We start from the raw sequence: 22,912 nt of genomic DNA on the forward strand, positions 1-22,912 counted from the left end.
TCAAAAAAAGACCATATGTTAAAATTAACCAGAGGCTTGGCTTTGCAGCAGAGTCTGATAACAGCAGATTCAGATTACTAATAAACACAGCCTGGTAGAGCTGTCCACCCTCAGTTCCATCCACAATTCATCAAATCGGGTCTGCTCCATGAGCTTCTTACCATGCTGCTAAATAGAAAGTGCCCCTCCGAATCTCCAGCTTCCGTATCTGTCCCCCCCTCCAACCTGCCCACCTTACAGAGACAAAGCCTCATCCCGCCAACAGGATCAGAGGAGCACCAATCGCCGCCTGAGACCGCGGTATCCTCGAGCATCGAGGAAGGGAGCGTGTCATCCCTAGTGTCGCCATTTTGCTGTCCCCTCCCTGACATTTCTTATCTGAACTCCCTGCTCAGCTGTGTACTGTGTAAGATGTACAGTGTTATATACATATTATATTGTACAATTTGCCGAATAATATGCATATAATGGTGCACATCTTCCAATCTTTAGTTTGTCAGGTCAGGTGCTGGTCTGAGTATTTCAGAAACTGCTGATCTACTGGGATTTTCACGCACAACCATCTCTAGGGTTTACAGAGAATGGTCCGAAAAAGAAAAAAACATCCAGTGAGCGGCAGTTCTGTGGGCGGAAATGCCTTGTTGATGCCAGAGGTCAGAGAAGAATGGGCAGACTGGTTCAAGCGGATAGAAAGGCAACAGTGACTCAAATCACCACCCGTTACAACCAAGGTAGGCAGAAGAGCATCTCTGAACGCACAGTACGTCGAACTTTGAGGCAGATGGGCTACAGCAGCAGAAGACTACACCGGGTGCCACTCCTTTCAGCTAAGAACAGGAAACTGAGTCTACAATTTGCACAAGCTCATCGAAATTGGACAGTAGAAGATTGGAAAAACGTTGCCTGGTCTGATGAGTCTCGATTTCTGCTGCCACATTCGGATGGTAGGGTCAGAATTTGGCGTCAACAACATGAAAGCATGGATCCATCCTGCCTTGTATCAACAGTTCAGGCTGGTGGTGGTGGTGTCATGGTGTGGGGAATATTTTCTTGACACTCTTTGGGCCCCTTGGTACCAATTGAGCATCGTTGCAACGCCACAGCCTACCTGAGTATTGTTGCTGACCATGTTCATCCCTTTATGACCACAATGTACCCAACATCTGATGGCTACTTTCAGCAGGATAATGCGCCATGTCATAAAGCTGGAATCATCTCAGACTGGTTTCTTGAACATGACAATGAGTTCCCTGTACTCAAATGGCCTCCACAGTCACCAGATCTCAATCCAATAGAGCATCTTTGGGATGTGGTGGAACGGGAGATTCGCATCACGGATGTGCAGCCGACAAATCTGCGGCAACTGTGTGATGCCATCATGTCAATATGGACCAAAATCTCTGAGGAATGCTTCCAGCACCTTGTTGAATCTATGCCACGAAGAATTGAGGCAGTTCTGAAGGCAAAAGGGGGCCCAACCCGTTACTAGCATGGTGTACCTAATAAAGTGGCCGGTGAGTGTATAAAACTCAGATACTTGGGCTCCCGATACCAGCACTATATGTTCAGTGACTAGCACATACAAACCCATACACCTCATAAATCTAACAGCCCCTGGCTATTTGGAGAGAGTGTGAGGTACACATTTTCTCACATCTAAGTAGAAATGTTGTCCAAATAATAATGAATACCTCACCTGAACAAGCAGCTGCTGCATGCAAGACAGCAAACGGTAAGTGTGGTGACAATAGCATCAGAGGAAGGTGAGGGAGGGGGCTGTAAGGGTTGAGGATAAGAGTACATAACAGTCTTGGGTTTGCCGGAAACATAATTAGAATATACACATACTTCTCTCTCTCTCTCAATGACAAGAGGGAATTCTCTTTTCACCACCATCATGGACAGTAATTGTTGGTGAAACTGAAACCTGCTGCTACAGTGTTAAGATGGTTGATACACTTCAAGAGAGACCTCTCTTGAAAGCAAAAAAATCATGTTTTGAAACTAGATGCTTGGGAAATGACTTTGATCAAGGTCTTTTTTTACGTATACATTGGCTATTTGGCATCAGCCATAGGGTTTTCTGCCACCTTCTGTATAATCACAATAGGGCTGAATACCCACATTTTTTATTTTTAAGCCAAAACAAGGAATGGAGTGAAAAACGGTAAGAAGTAGGTACCTGTCAGTTATACTTTCTCTCCCATTTTGATCCAAACTGCATCAGTAAGCATGAATATGACTTCACAGATGTGTTTTTAAATAACCTTACATACTAAAGTACTATTATACTGATCCACAACATTCAACATAGAGACAGGGGAGAGAAAAGGTTGGTATATATCCCTTTTATGCCAGTGCTCTCCTGATAGAACTCTTGTCAGACACAATTAGGAGGTACAGTCATGGCCATAAGTTTTGAGAATGACACAAATATTATATTTTCACATGATCTGTTGCCCTCTGGTTTTTATGTGTTAGTCAGATGTACAGAAATACAAGTGAAATCATATTATGAGTAACAAAAGACAGTTAGAATGAGTTAATGCAGCAAGTCAATATTTGCAGTGTTGACCCTTCTTCAGGACCTCTGCAATTCTCCCTGGCATGCTCTCAATCAACTTCTGGTCCAAATCCTGACTGATAGCAGTCCATTCTTGCACATTCAATGCTTGCATTTTGTCACAATTTGTTGGTTTTTGTTTGTCCACCAGTCTCTTGATGATTGACCACAAGTTCTCAATGAGATTAAGATATGGGGAGTTTTCAGGCCATGGACACAAAGGGGGTCATTTACTAAGGGCCCGATTCACGTTTTCCCGACGTGTTACCCGAATATTTCCAATTTGCGCTGATTTCCCCTGAATTGCTCTGGGATTTTGCCGCACGCGATTGGATTGTGGCGCATCGGTGCTGGCATGCACGTGGCCGAACGAAAACCCGACGGATCGCGGAGCTTGCCCTTACTTTCACTCAGCCCGGCGCGGTGTATTCCAGTGCGTTCCGAGGAACTTCAGCGCAGCGGCGCCACCCGGTGGACGTCGGAGGAACTGCCTTAATAAATCCCGTCCGGACCCGAATCCAGCGCAGAGAACGCGCCGCTGGATCGCGAATGGACCGGGTAAGTAAATCTGCCCCAAAATCTCTATGTTTAGTTCCCTGAGCCATTTAGTTATCACATCAACGCCAATGTGAAAGAGCTCTAAGGATCACAAATGCTTTAGATCCTTTCATTTAAAGTTTATATGTGGGTTGGATAGAAATCTTAGACAAAACTTTGCAATAATAACTGAACTTCAGAAATGTCTTAAAATTCGGAAAAAAAAAATTAGGAAAAACCGCCACATTTTTAATAAAAATGTGTCGCGGAGCTTGCCCTTACCTTCACTCAGCCCGGCGCGGTGTATTCCAGTGCGTTTCGAGGAACTTCAGCGCAGCGGCGCCACCCGGTGGACGTCGGAGGAACTGCCTTAATAAATCCCGTCCGGACCCGAATCCAGCGCAGAGAACGCGCCGCTGGATCGCGAATGGACCGGGTAAGTAAATCTGCCCCAAAATCTCTATGTTTAGTTCCCTGAGCCATTTAGTTATCACATCAACGCCAATGTGAAAGAGCTCTAAGGATCACAAATGCTTTAGATCCTTTCATTTAAAGTTTATATGTGGGTTGGATAGAAATCTTAGACAAAACTCTGCAATAATAACTGAACTTCAGAAATGTCTTAAAATGTCAATGTGATTTATGTAGTGGGTGAGAATTTATCACAGCATAGTCAGGTCTACAGAAAATTATTACTTCAAGCTATTTTCGTTTGGCAAAATACTAAATTATAGGGAAAGCTTTAACATATACAGGTTTTTTTGAGATTGATTTTTCTTGACACATTTTGTTTCATGTTAGTTGAAAAATGTTATGAAAAAACAGATATTTTTGAAAGATACTCTATGTTCAAAGGTTTAAATTCTCTGCTTTCCATGCATGCCACCCAAATACATTAAAGGGTTTTTCCCACAAAGAAAAGTTGCGCCCTATCGACAGGATACGGCCTAACTTGCCGATCAGTGGAGGTCTCATTGATGAGACCCCCATAGATCACGAAAAAGAGGGGTCCATCGGATAACCGTTCTGCTCCATTATCCTATGGAGCTGTCAAAATAACTTTTATGGGGAGGGTGACACACATTTGTGGTTCAACATGGAAAACTTGGGAAGTGGGTGGGCTAAAGAATTTGTCAGTCAGGGGCTCAGAAATTCCTAGTGGTGGGGGTTTGTTGCAATATGCAGCAAACAATGACACTGTATATAGAGGACTTAGCATCTTTGTGATCCTTAACTCTGACTTCTCATACATACAGAGCATGCACTGTACATACAATCACTTGCATGCTCTCAATGCATGCATTTCCAGAATTCTAACCATGAAAATCTCTAAAATTCTAAAGGTTACTCTGATTTACTGTAATCTTGATTACTGTAACTTCCTAATACTGAGTCTTCCAATTACTAAACTCTCACTATTACAATGTATTGTAAACACAACAGCCAGCCTTGTCAAGCAATCCAGATATCACACAGATGCCTCCAATCTCTTCCAGTCACCACACTGGTTGCCCATAACTTTCTGAATTAATAAAAACCCATCTCTTCTGGCAGGCCTATCACAACTGCATGTAACTTTCACTTTCTTTTCATTAACCTCTAATGTTTTTTCCATGGAGGTCTATTACACCCAGCCATGTTGCGGTGAGCCCACTGTGGGTGTCATTTACTAAGGGCCAGATTCACGTTTTTGCGACGGGTTAACCAAATTTTTCCATTTTGCATCTATTTTCCCTGTATTGCCCCGGGTTTTCGGCGCACACAATCGGATTGTGGCGCAGCGGCGCCGGCATGCATGCGGCGGAAATCAGGGGGCGTGGCAGTGAAAAAATCAGACGGATTCGGAAAAACCACCGCATTAAAAAAAAAAAGTGTCGCTCGACTCATGCTTACCTTCATCCAGGATGGCTCGGTGAACTCCAGTGCGTTCCGATGCTCTTCAGCGCAGAAGCGACACCTGGTGGATGTCGGAGGAACTGCCTTAGTGAATCCCGGACCGGGTAAGTAAATCTGCCCCAGTGTCTATGGAGAGGGGAGGGTGAGGAGTACTCACTCCACCCACCCTTTTTTCTCTCCGTCAGTGTGCTTTACCCAGGTAATAAGCAGAGATTTTAAGAGCAATTTTTTGCTTGAGTATTTTTAAAAAAAGCCTGTAGTACTTACTTACGGTGATCCCTATTCTCCCTGCAGCTCCATTTATTACTGAGGGGGTTTTGTTGTGGACACTTCATTACTGAGGGCGTTTTGCTGTGGACATTTCATTACTGAAGGGGTTTTGATGTGGACATTTCATTACGGAGGGGGTCCTGCTGTGGACCTTTCATTACTGAGGGGGCTCTGCTGTAGACATTCCATTACTGAAAGCGCTCTTCTGTGGGCATTTCATTATTAAGGGTGCTCTGCTGTGGACATTTCATTACTCGGGGTGCTCTGCTTTGGACATTTCATTATCAAGGGGGCTTTGCTGTATAAATTTCACTACTGAAGTCATTAGCCAATGGACTAATGAATGTGCATCTCAAACCACTAGATGTTTTATTATATTGTATTTTTTTTTTATTGTATTTTTTTACTTTTTGTCATGTGTAGTAAGTAATATATTACTGCAATCTTAAGACCATTTAAAAGTCAGTGTCAAATAGATTTCAATTTAGGTTTTCTTATTTCAAATAATTCTCAATTTATTATAATTAGCAATCATGTAACAAGTAAAAGTCTTTGAAATTACTTTGCCTAATTAATTATTCTAACCAGCCTAAAAAATACCATATTCTTTTCAATTTGTGACAGTAGTACTTTTCATTTATTTGAAGCCTTTTCAAGTTATTACTTTTCATTTGACAAGATAATCTTTACCATTGTGAGATGGAGTGGGAAGACAGTACTATATTTTGAGTATGTATAGGACTCACATTAATTCTGTCAATCAGTCATTGGTGCCAGGATTATTGATGAATTTACTTATTTACGCTGTTGAAAGAGTGAGGACATTCTATATATTTTTTTTTTAAATATCAATTGTTGGTTTGATCTTCATTTTGGTGTGATGTACCTTTCATTTTCTTTTCTAATTTTTAAGCAACATTATTGCTATTTGATAGAATAGGTCAACAGTACCAGAAGGCTGGGTGTCTACCATTATCTACCAATACCTGGCCACAAAATAATCACAGAATACACATGAGAAAAAGGAATGTGTGCTGAGCTGCATTCGCACAGCTCAATCAAGTCAGTGAAGTCAGTCAAGTGTTGGACCTCAACTGAACTGAATTTATGCCCTATCCTATTTTTGGCTAAACTCGAGTAATACTAAATACAGAAAATAAAAGACAAAATAAAACTATATCACAATTCAAACTGAGAAATATATAAGTAATGTCTCCTTGTCAGAGGACATGAGTCATATTCCCTCATACTCCTTACTGTCCTAGAAAACAACTGAATGAAGCTGATGCTTTGTTCTGCAGGACAAGTGATTGAGAGCTTTTCCCCATCCCAAGCCTCTAAACCTCCAATCGGGAAAAAAAAGATTAAGTTCTATTTTTTCGACAGGATTTTTTCCTTTAAGAGTCATCAGTTATTAAAAGAAAAGTGATAGTGTGTTGTTTTTATCAGTTTTTTACATGTTTATTACATGTTTAATTTGTTTCAGCATGGCTAATACAATATATTACAGCAGTTTCCAGACAAACAACATAGCATAATAACATACCCCTCCCCATCTTATGGCCCCCTATTGCCAGGGCCCTTTCTTTTTGCGAAACTTGAAAATGCCCCCCCCCCCCCCGATGATGCTGCTTTACACACTAGTAGTCAGTCAGTGAAAGAGACATCTAATATGTAGTACATTACAGGTGGTGATCTACTCCATCTGGAAGAGGACTTCTTTATGATTTCTCCCGTCCATGGTTTTTCTCTGCTCAATTTTTTAACTGTCTTCATCTCCATGAAGCACAATGCACTCCATGCATGCACACTGCGCCCTTAAAATAGCACGGTCACTTACAGTATAATGGAACTTGTTCCTAATATATATGCTCACATTAAGAATGAACACACTATTCCCCAAATAAAATATCCTTAATATAATCACCTGAATAAATTATAGTATATAGAGCACCCACAATTTATCGGATGCCTTAATTTATTTATAGCAACCCCCATATACATACTCCCAAATTAAATGATCTACAGTAATCCATATAAGGCCATCCAGTTTAATTAAAATCCAGCCCCTATATACAGATTCCCCATAAACAGTATATAGAACCACGCCACCAGCATTAGCATACAACATACACAGCCTCCCCCAGCATACAGTCTACCCATGCATACACAGTCTCCTCCAGCATACATAGCCGGCCTGTGTCCCACAAAGCCGTGCACACAGGCTCGCTGCACTGCACCGCTCTGCCTTTCAATTACAGTGGCGCCTTAATTGATTTTTAAGCGGCCCTGTCCATATTCTCCCAACTACCAAGGCACCTTCTCAGGACATTTAGCTCTACACTTTCTGCATTTTTTTCTTTAATTCTGTTTGAAAGTCACCATGATCTAGATCCCCAGAAGCAGATGCAGATGCGACTTCTGGGTGTTCCATGCGCAAAACTCCTTTTAGATCCTGTAAAAGTTTGAAAAGAGCACCAATACTCCCAACTTTCAAGGCAGCTATCATTATAGCTGAATTATAGCTTAAAAGTATCATTATATAAAATTGTCTATATAGACACACAGCTAACAAAACAATTCCAGCAATGACACAAGGAAATATACTGACAATGTACGCTATCATAGAACAAACTTTGCTGGTGTTTTGTGCCATGACACTTTGAGAACAAATTAATGGTGCCCTCTGCTGCGACCTTATCACAGCTCTAGCAGTTCACATCACTGCATTCTTTATTTCTAGTCTAGTTTACACTCAGAACCCCCCACCTTCCTGTCCTCCGTATAAGGCGTCTATGTCATTTTACACTTCAGTCATCAGTTATCTTCTTGTACTCACTTCCCTATAAATTTACCCAAGCCAAAAGAGGGGGGGGGGGTGACAGACATGTGATTTATGCATTTAGAAGTTAGTTACCAAAGAACAATAATGTGTTCATTCTTAAAATGAAAATGCAGTAAATATTTATCGATTTTTTTTTTTTTTAATTGCAGATATAATAATGGCTTCTGAGTTAACTGAGGAGGTGAGTGTCACAATCTTATACATTAAACACCTGTTCTTTTCATGTCATCCAAAACTACAAAGGTTAAGTATTATTATTAATGGGTATTTTTCTTCTTCTGTTTTCCCCATTAAAGGAAACCTACCATGAGGAATTCATCTAACATCAGAAGTAGATCTGATAAAAGATTCCTCCTGTCTGCCTTTGCACTAATCTGTAATTTAATAATCCTGGAACCTAACCGAACATGTTAAAAACTTGATTTTGGTAATATGTAAATTAACTGCAGAGGCTACTGGGGTGTGGAGTAGCCTTAGCTCCCAGTGCCTGGCCAGGCAAGTACATGCCCCAGTATCCTCTGCAGTTAATTTACATATTACTAAAATAATGTTTTAAAGTTACTGTTAAGTTGTAGTAGGTTTCAGGATTATTACATTTCAGATTATGGCAGAGACAGGCAGGAGGAATCTATCATCAGGTCTACTTCTGATGGTAGATTCCTCATGGTAGGTTTCCTTTAACCCCTTTCACGACCGATGCTCATTGGTGCCTGAATGTCCAGGTCAATTTTTGACGTTCTGCTGTCCGCTTCTTTAAGTGACGATAACTCTTTAAAAGCTTTACATATCATAACAATTTTTACTTTTTTTCATGGCATGTGAGACTTTTACTGATCAAAATATGTAGCAAAATATGTACAGCATTATTCCATCCCCCTCTCCCAGGTTCAGCTGCAAATGCAGGGGGTGCATGTACTTCTGCTAATTGAAAGTCTCCTGCAGCTTCTTCTACATTCTGCCTTCAGCTGACCGGCTGGAGGGGGGTACACTTCAAACACCTATATCTCCTGAACCCTTGCAAGTAGAAACAATTTTAGTGTTATATAAACAGGAGAGTCTCCTCTTTAATATAATCATTTTAATTACAACTTTAAGGGTGAATATCTATTTTTCTGTTCACATAATTAACCCCTTAAGGAAGCAGCCATTTTATAGCTTCAGGCTCAGCCCCATTTTTGTATTCTGACTTGCGTCACTTTATATGGTTAACTTTTGAACACTGTTATTTATCAAAGTGATTCTGATATTTTGCCCACATGCTGTACTTCATTTTAGTGGCAAATTTAGTGGAAACAATTGCCATTTTCAGGCAAATAGATTTACCACCTAAATAAGTTGCTGAGTAACATTCTCCATATGTCTTCTCTACATTTTCATAATTTTTGAAATGTCTGGATAATTTATTTTGATGTCACGCGGCTTTCAAATCAAATATCGATTTTCCGTTTTTCAGAATTGACTATTTTGGGGATAAATACTGTTTTGAATGAAATTTTACATATTTAGCATCAAAACCTCCTATATAACCAACCCATTTTCAAATCTGCACCCCTCAAGCTATCAGAAACAGCTTTTAGGAAGATTGTTAACTCCTTGGGATCTTCATAGTAATAAAATAAAAATGGAGGTGAAGTTTAGAATGGTCAAATTTTGTTGGTTATATGTTCAATTAGCCCTAAAATGTACACATTTCCAAAAGATAAAAAGATAAAACCCATCTTACAATTTGTTCTGCAATTTGATACCCCACATGTGGCAGTTACTTGTTTTATGGGTGCACAGCGAGGCGCAGAAGGGAAGGAGGGACCTGCAGCTGCCAAGATTTTACTTTCCTCATTGGCTCCTTTTGCAGGCTATAAAATTTTCGCTTTTTTATCATTGGGGCCATGTGAAGGCATTTTTTGCAAGATGAGAAGCTTTTTACAGTGTTACCATTTTGGGGTTGCTATCCCCTATTGTCGAAAATTTAGGACCTTATTTTTGAGGGCAGGAGTAGAAAAGCATTCTGTACTGGATTTTTTTACTTTTTTTGGTGCCCTAATAATCATATTATCTTTATTCTACGGGTCAATATGCTTACGGGGATACCATACATGTGGGAAAAATCAATCATTTTTGCATCAACGTCTTCCAAGTGAGAGTCTAAGTGGTGAATAAAATATAACTTTTCATGTAGCATTGCTAAAAAAATTTAATAAAAATGGTGCAAAGATGTATGTTAGCTAGGGTTACTCCTAAACAAAATGACTGCCTAAAACATCATATGTCTAAATTTCTGGTGTCCTTTCTAACCGTGAGGAGTATATCAGTGACTTCGGTAATTTTTTAATACACAAGTAGGACTGATCCTACTTTCCGTCTTGGTGTCGATGTTTGTTGTCTATGTAGGTTGGAGTTGGTGTGGGTAATCCAATCAGTGGTCCAAAAGAAGTCACGGAGGAACAGTGCAGGTTATAGAGTATGCACAAGGTGTGGGTACAACTGTCGAGAGGGAAGAAGGACAGATACGGATATCGTACAGTACTGACCCTATTATTCCCTGATGAGACAGATGGCTATTATTCCCTGTGCAACCTAACCTCGGAGCCGCAGCCCTATAAAGCTGCCACCCCAACAGGAACCTATCCCTGGTAAAACTGGCCCTGTTAAAAGCCTAGAGGTCTAAGGGAAGGTATGTACAAGTATATTTCATGGAGTTATCAGGTGGAAGTCCCAACATGTCATGTTTCGCCTTACTTAAGGCTCATCAGGGGACATAAATAACGCAGCCACCTTGATCAATAACAAGGGTGCTGTGTGAGAGGATGTCTCCTGTCCGGGAGATAGGTGCTTGTCCCGAGGGAGTGTGTCCTGTTGGCGGTGCTCTCAGTGAGGAGCATCCACTGTCTTGAGTGAACCAGTGGGTCCCTCAAGAGTGATTATGTATTGGAGTATTTAAAGGGGTAAACCGGAAGGCGCTTACCTTCAAGGCCCGCTCATGTGTGTGCGCACAAATTGCTCCAGGACACGCCGGCACCTGGAGCAATTCGTGCGCACACACATGAGCGGGCCTCGAAGGTAAGCATGTGAAGGCATGTGCATATAGGAGGTATAATATATAATATATATCTGTATGGCAGTCGTGAAGGGATTAAAGGACATTTACCACCAGGATGAAGGATTGTAAACCAAGCACAATGACATACTGGTGTGTGGCCCCTCTGGCAAGATTCACTATTCTTTAAACTTCTTATGCCCTTACTTTAAGAAAAAAAAGGCTTTACAAATTATGCAAATGAGCCTGGGGGGTTTTCCCACAAATCAATGGTAGGCCCTAACTAGTGCGATATCACACAACACAGCAGTGTAGCAGATAGTTTTCTTACAACTTAGTTAGTCATTGATTACAGAACTGATGAGAAACAGACAGGAGTTGTTTAGTACCTCATAGATGGCTTGTTTTCTCCTCTGGGTTAAGATGTGCGCGTTGATGACTCCCTGGCTTAACTTGTCTTTGCCGAGTTTTCCAGCAGATCTTCAGCTCCATGCAGCACATCACTGTGTCCCTAAAAATAACATAGTCACTTATAATGTCAGCTGTTTAACAATATCCCACACTGACTAGACTCCCACATTAATTGAATATACTCTACCATAATAATACCAGGCTGTGCCCCTGCACACATTAAAATTATATCACTTAATACATATTTACAATATATACATAGTCACTATATTGCATTCTACACAGTGCTGCCGAATCAAAATGTCCCAAATGTGCCCCAATAATTACACATATAATCCAGTCAAAATTATTAATTTCCATTCAGTACCACTTAAATGGTAAGGGTGCAGTCACACAGGGCGTCCGGCGGCAAGGCTCAGCCTGATCACATATGTGTTTCCATTATAATACATGTGATCAGTAATGAGCACCCAGTGTTTTGTATACAAACAACGCAAAGCACCAGGTGCTTATTAGCGACTGCTGTATGTCAATGCTTTGCTTTTCTAAGCTCAATGCAAGAGCCGTATATAACTGCATCCTGAATGTATATAATGATTAAAAATTCACATACACTGCTCCCCTTTCATTTTATATACACCCCCTTCTCCTTTCATTTTACATATACAGCTCCCTCCTTATTTAGTTCCATATATACAGCCCCCTCCACATCTACTTTCATATATAGAGCATTCTCAGGCTATTAATTTTATATACACAGCCTGAATGTACTGTATATAATGTGCCTCTAAATGATTAAAAATTCACATACACCCCCCACTTTTATTTTATATACACCCTCCTTTCCTTTCATTTTATATATTCACCTCCTTCTCCTTTCATTTTACATACACAGTCGTCTTACATATAGCACACTCCGTATTTAATTTTATGTATACAGCCCGACTCCTTATTTAGTTCCACATATACAGCCCCACTCCTCATCTAATTTCATATATATAGACCCCTCCTCATTTACTATATACAGCCCCTAATCATTTAGTTTCAAACAACCCCTCCTCAATTAATATATGCAGCCCCCTACTCATTTAATGTATGCAGCCCCCTCAATTAATATATGCAGCCCCCTACTCATTTAATGTATGCAGCCCCCTCCTCAATTAATATATGCAGCCCCCTCCTCAATTAATATATGCAGCCCCCTCCTCAATTAATATATGCAGCCCCTATTCACTTAATATATGCAGCCCCATACTCATTTAATATATCCAGCCACCATCTCATATAATTATATATTTACAGTCCTCCTCCATTTTATTAATACCCTTTTTTATTTCATATATACAGACTAAACTCCCTTCAGTCATTGAAAAGTATATCCCTGGCGCCCTTCACCCACCCTGGGATGTAGGAAAATTTAAAAAAGTACTTGACTTCCAGAACTTCTAGCGTCTCCAGCCTCTTCTCTCTGCAGTGGGAGCCACGATGGACGGCAACAGGATGTGCGGCTGCTTGATGTCATCAGGCGCCGCAGATCCGGGGTCAGAGAGTGACGTGCCAGAAAGTATCCGGCTGCGTGGAGCTCAGTATCAATGATATCGGCATCTGAAAGATGTCGGTGTCATCATTAGAATTCGACTATGCTGTATGCACACATGGCGCTCGAGTGGCCACATCTTACGGCCGCATTGAGTGCCATTGTTATCTCTGCCAGGGGCGATCAGTTGGGATGGTGGCCCCTTCAATAGCACCAGGTGCTGGGGCCCACCAGTGGATACCCTGGTCCACCGGTGGGTCAGTCGGAGCCTGGCGACCCTACAGTCTCTCCACAGCAAAGTTCAGATCCTTAAATAAGGGTAAAAAGGAGAAAAAGCAAAGAGACCCAAAGTCAAGACACTTGAATAGAAATAGGACCACTACCCAATGTTTATTACAATTATGTGAAGAGTTACAATTAGAGATGAGCGAGCACTAAAATGCTCGGGTACTCGTTATTCGAGACGAACTTTTCCCGATGCTCGAGTGCTCGTCTCGAATAACGAGCCCCATTGAAGTTAATGGGAGACTCGAGCATTTTTCAAGGGGACCAAGGCTCTGCACAGGGAAGCTTGGCCAAACACCTGGGAACCTCAGAAAAGGATGGAAACACCACGGAAATGGACAGGAAACAGCAGGGGCAGCATGCATGGGTGCCTCTGAGGCTGCTTAATCGCACCATTATGCCAAAATTATGGGCAACAGTATGGCCATGACAGAGTAACCGAATGTTGCTAGATAGCATCTAAAACATGCAATAATTGACCCTGACACTATAGGGGACGGCATGCAGAGGCAGCGGCAGGCTAGCGAGTGTCATGGTGACATACCCTAAATGGACTCAGGCTTCACCAAAGGAGGTAAACAAGAAGCGCTGAAATGATTTCCTATGTGAACAAAAGGTTGACGGTATATTTAGTCGATAACACAGCATGGTGGCAACATAGTGACCAAAATGAGCCTGACACAGCTCTTTTGATAAGGGGACGACATGTGGAGGCAGCCATGGAGACGACTTCCATGGTTAAGAGCAACAGTATGGGGTATTCATATTGCGCTGCTATGATTGCAACTTCAGGTCTCCAGCATGGCGGCGACAGATGGGCCTAATTCGACTATGTATCTGGTGAAACACCTGAAAACTCTGCCTGACACAGCTCGTTTGATAAGGGGATGATGTGCTGCATATCCTCTTGTGCTCCAGCGTCTGGGGTATAGAGAGTTGAAATGAGACATTGGTGGATGCTGTGGAGGATCGTGGAGGCAAAATGGACAGGAAACAGCAGGGGAAGCAAGCATGGATGCCTCTGAGGCTGCCTAATCTTGGGATGGAGCTGGCGGTCCACTGCCAGGCGAGCTTTCGCCTGTCCAAGCGTTCTTATAAGTTTGGGTTATGGCGGGTGAGGGGAATGTAAACAGATGCGCAAGAAGCGCTGAAATAATATCGGTAAATGATAAAAGTTTGCCAGTATATTTTGTGGATTACACAGCAGGGTGGCGACAAAGTTAACAAGTTTGATGTGGAATCCATGAAAACAACCCAAAATTCTGCCTGACACAGTTCGTTTGATAAGGAGACCATGTATGGAGGCAGCTATATGGACGACTTTTGGAGGCAGCTATGGCGATGACGTGTGGAGGTAGCAATGGAGACAATTGCTTAAAACAGGATCGGGTAGGTGGCCCTCCAGAAAAATTAAATACATAGAGTACTATAGCTAGAGCCAGTTGGCCCTGGCAAAAAATAGCTAGTTTCCTCTGCTTTAGTGTACAAAGAGGAGGAGAAGGAGGACAATGAGGAGGAGGAGTGCATACATTATTCAGGTTGAGCTTCTTTGACCTGGTGGAGAATGAAAATCCGGAGAAATCCAGGCTTTATTCATCTTGCTGGGGTGACATAAAACTGGCAAAGGCCTTGTAAAGCGTAGCCCTGCCAGTGCTGGAAAAGCTGCCTGCTCGCCTACTCTCCCTTGGTACTTGTCCCGCAGAAGTACCCCCTCTGCCGCTAGCGCTGTCAGAAGGGAAATACTGTTTCAGCTTGTGCACCAGGGCCTGCTGGTATTCATGCATTCTCACACTCCTTTCCTCTCCAGGGATGAGAGTGGAAAGATTTTGCTTGTACCGTGGGTCCAGGAGAGTGAATACCCAGTAATCGGTGCTGGAATAAATTCTTTGGACGCGTGGGTCACGGGATAGGCAGCCTAGCATGAAATCTGCCATATGCGTCCCAATGCGCAAGAATTCACTCCCCTCACTGGCCTGACTGCCCATTTCCTCCTCCTCCAACTCCTCTTCTTCTGCCCATACACGCTGAACAGTGAAGGACTGAACAATGGTCCCCTCTTCTGTCTCGCCAACATTCTCCTCCTCTTCCTCCTCATCCTCCTCCACCTCCTCCGATATGCGCTGAGAAACAGACCTAAGGGTGCTTTGGCTATCAACAAGGGAGTCTTCTTCCCCCGTCTCTTGTGACGAGCGCAAAGCTTCCGACTTCATGCTGACCAGAGAGTTTTTCAACAGGCCAAGCAGCAGGATGGTGAGGCTGATGATGGCCACTGACCATCTGTGTTGACTCCTCAAAGTTACTCAGCACCTGACAGATATCAGACATCCACGTCCACTCCTCATTGTAGACTTGAGGAAGCTGACTGACCTGACTACCAGTTCTGGTGGAAGTTGACATCTGGCAGTCTACAATCGCTCTGCGCTGCTGGTAAACTCTGGATAACATGGTTAATGTTGAATTCCACCTCGTGGGCACGTCGCACAACAGTCGGTGAGCGGGCAGTTGGAGGCCCTGAGAGTGGCAGCATCTGTGCTGGACTTCCTGAAATGCGCACAGATGCGGCGCACCTTCGTGAGCAACTCAGACAGATTGGGGTATGTCTTGAGGAAACGCTGAACTATGAGATTTAACACATGGGCCAAGCATGGCACATGTGTCAGTCTGCCGAGTTGCAGAGCCGCCACCAGGTTACGGCCGTTGTCACACACAACCATGCCTGGCTTCAGGTTCAGCGGTGCCAGCCACAGATCGGTCTGCGCCGTGATGCCCTGTAATAGCTCTTGGGCGGTGTGCCTTTTCAGTTTGAGCACCGCCTGCTGTCGCTTAGCGACGGCACTGCTGCTGTGCCTAGAGCTACCGACTGATGGCGTCATGCCCATGGATGGTAATTCGGAGGAGGAGGTGGAGGAGGGGTGGGAGGAGGAGGAGGCATAGTAGGCCTTTGAGACCTGGACCGAGGTAGGCCCCGCAATCCTCGGCGTCGGCAGTATATGAGCAGCCCCAGGGTTAACCCAATGTGCTGTCAGCGATATATAGTGGCCCTGCCCGGCAGCACTCGTCCACGTGTCCGTGGTCAGGTGGACCTTGTCAGAAACGGAGTTGGTCAGGGCACGGATGATGTTCTCTGACACGTGCTTGTGCAGGGCTGGGACGGCTCATCGGGAAAAGTAGTGGCGGCTGGGATCCGAATACCGAGGGGCGGCCGCCGCCATGAGGTTTCGAAAGGACTTGGTCTCTACCAGCCTATAGGGCAGCATCTCCAGGCTAAGCAACTTGGAGATGTGGACGTTGAGGGCTTGGGCGTGTGGGTGGGTTGCGCTATACTTCCTTTTGCGCTCCAGCGTCTGGGGTATGGAGAGCTGAACGCTGGTGGATGCTGTGGAGGATCGTGGAGGCGAAGATGGGGTTTTCGCACGGGAGGTGTTTGGGCCGGGGTCCTGGGCAGGGGGCCGACTAGCAGATGACACAGGGGAAGGAGCAGTGGTGTGCTCGGCCGGAGGTGAACGGGCTTGGTGCCATTGAGTGGGGTGTTTAGCATTCATATGCCTGCGCATACGGGGGTAGTTAAGCTAGTAGTTGTGGAACCCCTGCTGATCCTGGTTTGGCACAGGTTGCACACCACAGTCCGTCGGTCATCCAGTGTTTCTTTAAAGAACCTCCAGACTTCTGTAAATCTAGCCCTCGCCACGGGAGCTTGACTACGGGAAACATTTGGTGCTGATGCACCAGCTCTGGCCCTGCCTCTCCGTCTGGCCCCACCACTGCCTCTTCCAACCTGTTCTGCTATAGGACTCGCCTCCGTCTCAGAAGAACTGTGTTCACCCGGCCTATCAACCCAGCTTGGGTCTGTCACCTCATCATCCTCCGATCCCTCAGTCTGCTCCCCCCTCGGACTTCCTGCCCTGACAACAACTTCACCACTGTCTGACAACCGTGTCTCCTCATCGTCCGACACCTCTATACACACTTCTTCCACTACGTCAATAATGTCATCATCACCCACAGACTGCGACCGGTGGAAAAGCTGGGCATCGGAAAATAGCTCAGCAGCAACCGGACAAGTGGTTTGTGACTGTGGGAAGGGTCCAGAAAACAGTTCCTCAGAGTATGCCAGTTCAAATGCAAAATTTTGCTGGGAGGGGGCAGACTGGGGGGAAGGAGGCTGAGGTGGAGGAGCTGGAGGAGTGCTGATTTCGGTGACATGGGTGGACTGCGTGGAAGACTGACTGGTGGACAAATGGCTAGGAGCATTGTCCGCAATCCACGACATCACCTCTTTGCACTGTTCTGGCCTCAACAGTGCTCTACCACGAGTCCCAGTAACTTGGGACATGATAAACCTAGGGAGTGTAGCTCTGCGGCGTTCCCCTGCTCCCTCATCAGCAGGTGGTGTCTCACCCCGCCCAGGACCACGGCTTTTGACCCCTGCAGTAGTTGGACACCCACGTCCACGCCCTCGTCCTCTACCCCTAGCCCTCGGGTTAAACATTTTCCAAATTAAAGTGTAAACTTAAAATTATTTTTTTTGTGTGTTTATTTTTTTTTATTTATTTATTTATTTATTTTTTTAAACAAAACGATGCTATCCTATTGCTATGGCTAGTTTCTAACCTACACTGACAGCACACAACTGGATTTTGTGCTGTGCCTGATGACTTTGAGTTATAAAAAGAAATAAAGGAAAAAATAAATAAATCAGCAGACTCTGCCTAATTCAAATCAAACCCCTAATAAATTGTCCCACTTCGGTGTTTGAGGTGGATATGCGTGTCACTAAGAGCTAACACAACGGTCGCAAGTCTCCCAGCAAATTCCTTACAATATGGTACTAGCTGCACTACTAATGCCAGCAAGCCCAGCCACAAGCAAACAAAAAAAAGGAAAATATAACGCTATTGTAGACCTAAGTAAGCCGTTGGGGTTCTCCTATGGCTATTTTCTAGCCTACACTGAAAGCACACTGCTTTGCAAGATTACTTTGAGCTATAAAAAGAAATAAAGGTAAAAAAAAATAAATCAGCAGACTCTGCCTAATTCAAATCAAACCTCTAATAAATTGTCCCACTTTGGTGGATATGCGCGTCACTAAGAGCTAAACACAACGGTCGCAAGTCTCCCAGCAAATTCCTCACAATATGGTGCAAGCTGCACTACTAATGCCAGCAAGCCCAGCCACAAGCAAACCAAAAAAAAAGGAAAATATAACGCTATTGTAGGCCTAAGTAAGCCGTTGGGGTTCTCCTATGGCTATTTTCTAGCCTACACTGAAAGCACACTGCTTTGCAAGATTACTTTGAGCTATAAAAAGAAATAAAGGTAAAAAAAAATAAATCAGCAGACTCTGCCTAATTCAAATCAAACCCCTAATAAATTGTCCCACTTCGGTGTTTAAGGTGGATATGTGTTTCACTAAGAGCTAAACACAACGGTAGCAAGTCTCCCTGCAAATTACTCACAATATGGTACTAGTTGCACTACTAATGGCAGCAAGCCCAGCCACAGGCAAACCAAAAAAAAAGTAAAATAAAACGTTATTGTAGCCCTAAGAAGGGCTGTTGGGTTCTTGTAGAATCACTCCTGCCTAACACTATTCTAATAGAACACCCTAACGCTTTCCCTGACCAGTAGCAGCTCTCTCCCTAGCGGCATCCAGACAGAGAATGATACGAGCAGCGTGGACAGGGGCTAGTCTATTCCAGGGTCACCTGATCTGACCAGCCAACCACTGCTATCGACGTATAAGGGTACCACGTCATGCTGGGTGGAGTGCAGAGTCTCCTGGCTTGTGATTGGCTCTGTTTCTGGCCGCCAAAAATCACAATGGCGGGAGATGCCATTTTCTCGAGCGGGCGAAGTATTCATCCGAGCAACGAGCAGTTTCGAGTACGCTAATGCTCGAACGAGCATCAAGCTCGGACGAGTATGTTCGCTCATCTCTAGTTACAATACATAAATAGTAGCAGAGGTACCGCACTCTACTGGAATATGTGGTGCTCAAGAAAATTGGGATTCTCGGTCCACTTCATATAAGGTAGAAGAATTTTCGGCACACACAATGGGTTTTTCTTTGCTTAATTAATTTTTATTTGTAGTGAAAAAAATTCATAGATCAGCCTTCACCATGAAGTAGTTTTGTATCATAACATCTTTTTTCAAAACATAAGTAGATCAATAATTAGTACGACGTTTCGGTCATCTCGACCTTTGTCAAGTATGATCTTAGTCTGAAAGATTAATAATAGACAAGAAATTAGGAAGGGTCGTTGCATAGTTCTATATATGATATACATAATCTTATCTATAGTTTATACAACGGATATACATAATGTTATTAACGCTAAATGCATGGCAAATATCATAGAGAAAGTACAAAGCAATAAACATAAGTTTAAATTTATCTGGATGAAATAACATTTTTATGCACAAAATTGGAAGTCACATAATTGTAAAAAGAAAAATTCCTTCTAGACAAATATATCGGAAAGAATCCAGATAAAGTGGTTGTTAGAAATAATTGGAGCTGGGTGGAAGCTATGCGTGTCAGAGTGAAGGGGAATATCAGGTTATAGGGAGGTAGATGAAAGTAGCAAAAGCATCACATTAGTAAAAGTACAATTTGACATAGGCAGCATGTAGGGGTCAAGAGAAATCTGTTATAAAAGACTTACTTTGTAGTGGAGGTATACAGAGTTGAGGTGAGGCAGAAGCACTAGTTGCATGTGAGCACGTTATTTATATACTGACTTGGCGTCGTCCAAAGTCAGATGACGTACTAATTATTGATCTACTTAGTTACAATACATAGTCAGGCTTACTTGGCTTATACTAGAGTCAAGAAAAAAAATAAAGTCAAAACTCACCTTTCCAGTGCCCCCCACAGGTCTTTTCTTCTTTGGTCTTGCAGCGGCAGGTTAGTGCGTGCCGGCCACACAGACAATGACGTCAGCTGCCACTGTCATCATATTGTGTGTGCCGGCCAGCGCGCACTCTAATGTCAGCAGCGGTGGACATCACAGCTTGTGCGCTGGAGAGACACACAGACCGAAGAAAAGAAGACCTGCGGGGGCACCCAAAAGGTGAGTTTTGACTTTATTTTTTTTAGGAATTGCCCAAAAGGGAGCTGGTTGACTACAGGGGCAGCAGGCTGGCTAACTACTGGGGCAGGGGGCTGGATAACTACAGGGGCAGGGGGCTGGATAACTACAGGGGCAGGGGGCTGGATAACTACTACTCGAGTATATATGGTAATACATATACACCAGTCAACCATAGCATTAGGAGAAGTGAATGACATTGATTTGTGTGTGATAAGGAAATTCAAGGAATGAGATTTGTTAGGGTGGAGCTAGTTCAGTGGTTATTCATGTAACCATGGCTTTCTTCTTAAAATGTCGTTGGTTATTACTCGTTCTTCAAAACCACATTGGTGTTGACAAGAACAAGCTGTCTTTTTTTCCAATATACATTTTTATTGAAAAGTTTTATAAATTTTGTATGATGACAAAAACAAGATATCATAAAATCAATCATGCAGTGGTGAAAGTGCTGACTGCTCAGTCAGATAAACAAAAAGCAACATGCTGGCTGATCCGTGTATGTCCTCTTACAAAATCAACACAATTTTAAAGTGTGTCCAAATTGTTTTTAACATTCTTAGAAATTCACCACAGCAAGAGAAAACTACTGGTGCATTAGAATTGTCCATGTGTGTAGCCATTGATCCATCATACTTGAGAAGAGAGCCAATTCATTAAAACATAATAACATTCTTTTAGCAAACATAAGAAGCAGAGTGAATCAAGGTTTGTAAGTGTGCAGTGAAATGAGACATTAAAAGTGAGATCTCACTGGAGAAGATGGATTAATGTACGTCACTTATCAGAAGTAATTTACAACTGAAGTTTTTAGACATTTTTCCACATTGTCCAGTAACTAAAGGACATGGCTGGACAGAAAATAGCCCCTGCACCAGAAAATATTGTAGCACAGCAAACTAGGCCAACTAATAGGTGCAAAGTATGCCTTACCAGTCTTATACTGCAACAGATTAATCATCAGCATGAGACACAATGATTAATCTGGCAGCACCAATACATTAATACGTCCCCCCTATCTCCCAAAGGGATCATCTGTATGCTGTACACAGAAAGTAATCGCTCTGATACCAAACATTGAGATATTCCTTTACCTATTTTCAGTCCTGACTAACATGACTAGATTGCGGGATTATTTACTATGGCTTGAATGCCAGTTGCCTGGTGTAAAAGCCATGAAAAAATTGCAATTTCCTGGCTCTTGAGAAGGAATTGCAACTTTTTACCCCCTTGCCATTTCCACACTAAGTGGGTCGGAAGGGGCAGGCCCTTGTGCATAATTCACCAGGGCGCACAATCGTGTGCTTGAAATTCCAAGAGATCAGCCCCTCTTGGTATATCAGGTTCACCGTGCGCCAGTGACGTGAGATTCACAACTGGTGCAAGATTTGTATTCCACAAAACTATGCATTGTGGATGGCCAGTAAACCCGGTTCTTCACTTCAACAACCAAAGCTCTCCACTGGGCAGATGTTGCCCCTTCTTTGGTCCTCCTCCAGCCTCATGTTATTTTGCCTTCCTATGGGATGACATGATTTGCTGAGCTCTATATGAGTACTGTTTCACTCAATTCCCTTTTTTTCTCCCTTTCCCCCTCTCCACCCACCCTTCCTTCCCCTCTTTCCCTTTCCTCTCTCTTTTATCTTCTCTCTAATATGGCTGCCTAACGTTCTACTGAAATTACCTGCGCAATACTGGGTTAGGGTCATGGGACGAACAGTGTGGGTTTGTCTTAAGTTAGGGACCACTGTTCCATTGCTTGATAGTTAGTGGGTACAGGTCTACACTATTGTTTTGAGAAGTGCTAGACAGGGGGTTTTATTTTTCTTCTGGGATAGTTTTATTTGTCTTGGTTTATCCGTCATATATTTCAATGGTTGTTTGTCCATGTCTGTCTCGTACCAAAGGATGAATGCTTGGTTGTCTAGGTCTCCTTCGCTGCACCAATTTTACCCCCTCTTAAATGCCTCACCTGCTTGGGCTTTCCAATTTCCCTTCCTTTGATATGACCTCAATTAGAATTATGAGCTGGATTATGAGCAGGGGCCTAAACTCTAATTTCAAGCAGGCTTTAATCCTTGATGTTATTAAACAATCCCCCCATATCGTATGTATACAAGAGACTCACCTCACGAGCCAGAAGGTCCTTTCCCTGAAGCTGGTCTGGGTAGCTAGAGGGTAACACTTCTTCTACTCGGTCTATGCCAGGGGAGTCTCCATTCTTATATCAAAAGCTCTTTCTATAGAGGTTATTCAAGTGGCACCGGATCACTTTGGTCACTACGTAGTTTTTCTCGCATTGATTTGGCTTTTGTCTCCTCAGATATGCTTCCTTATATTGTCTGTGTATCAAACTGCCCACACAGTGCCTTGGATCACTCTGCGATGGTTCTCCAACTGTATGTGGGCCCACTCAGTGACTCTCGCCTTTGGCATCTGC

General features: G+C 43.2%; 1 protein-coding gene across 1 annotated transcript in view; it reads left to right on the forward strand.

The window, feature by feature from the left end:
- Positions 1-22,912, forward strand: part of IPCEF1 (interaction protein for cytohesin exchange factors 1) — a 136,149-nt gene that overhangs the window by 11,147 nt on the left and 102,090 nt on the right. The window contains exon 2 of the mRNA XM_072141095.1: positions 8,261-8,292. Coding sequence (XP_071997196.1) covers positions 8,269-8,292 — 24 coding nt within the window. The 5' untranslated portion in view covers positions 8,261-8,268. The remainder of the gene's footprint in view (positions 1-8,260; positions 8,293-22,912) is intronic.

The sequence above is a fragment of the Engystomops pustulosus genome, chromosome 3, assembly GCF_040894005.1.
Source record: "Engystomops pustulosus chromosome 3, aEngPut4.maternal, whole genome shotgun sequence".
NCBI classification, from domain to species: Eukaryota; Metazoa; Chordata; class Amphibia; order Anura; family Leptodactylidae; genus Engystomops; species Engystomops pustulosus.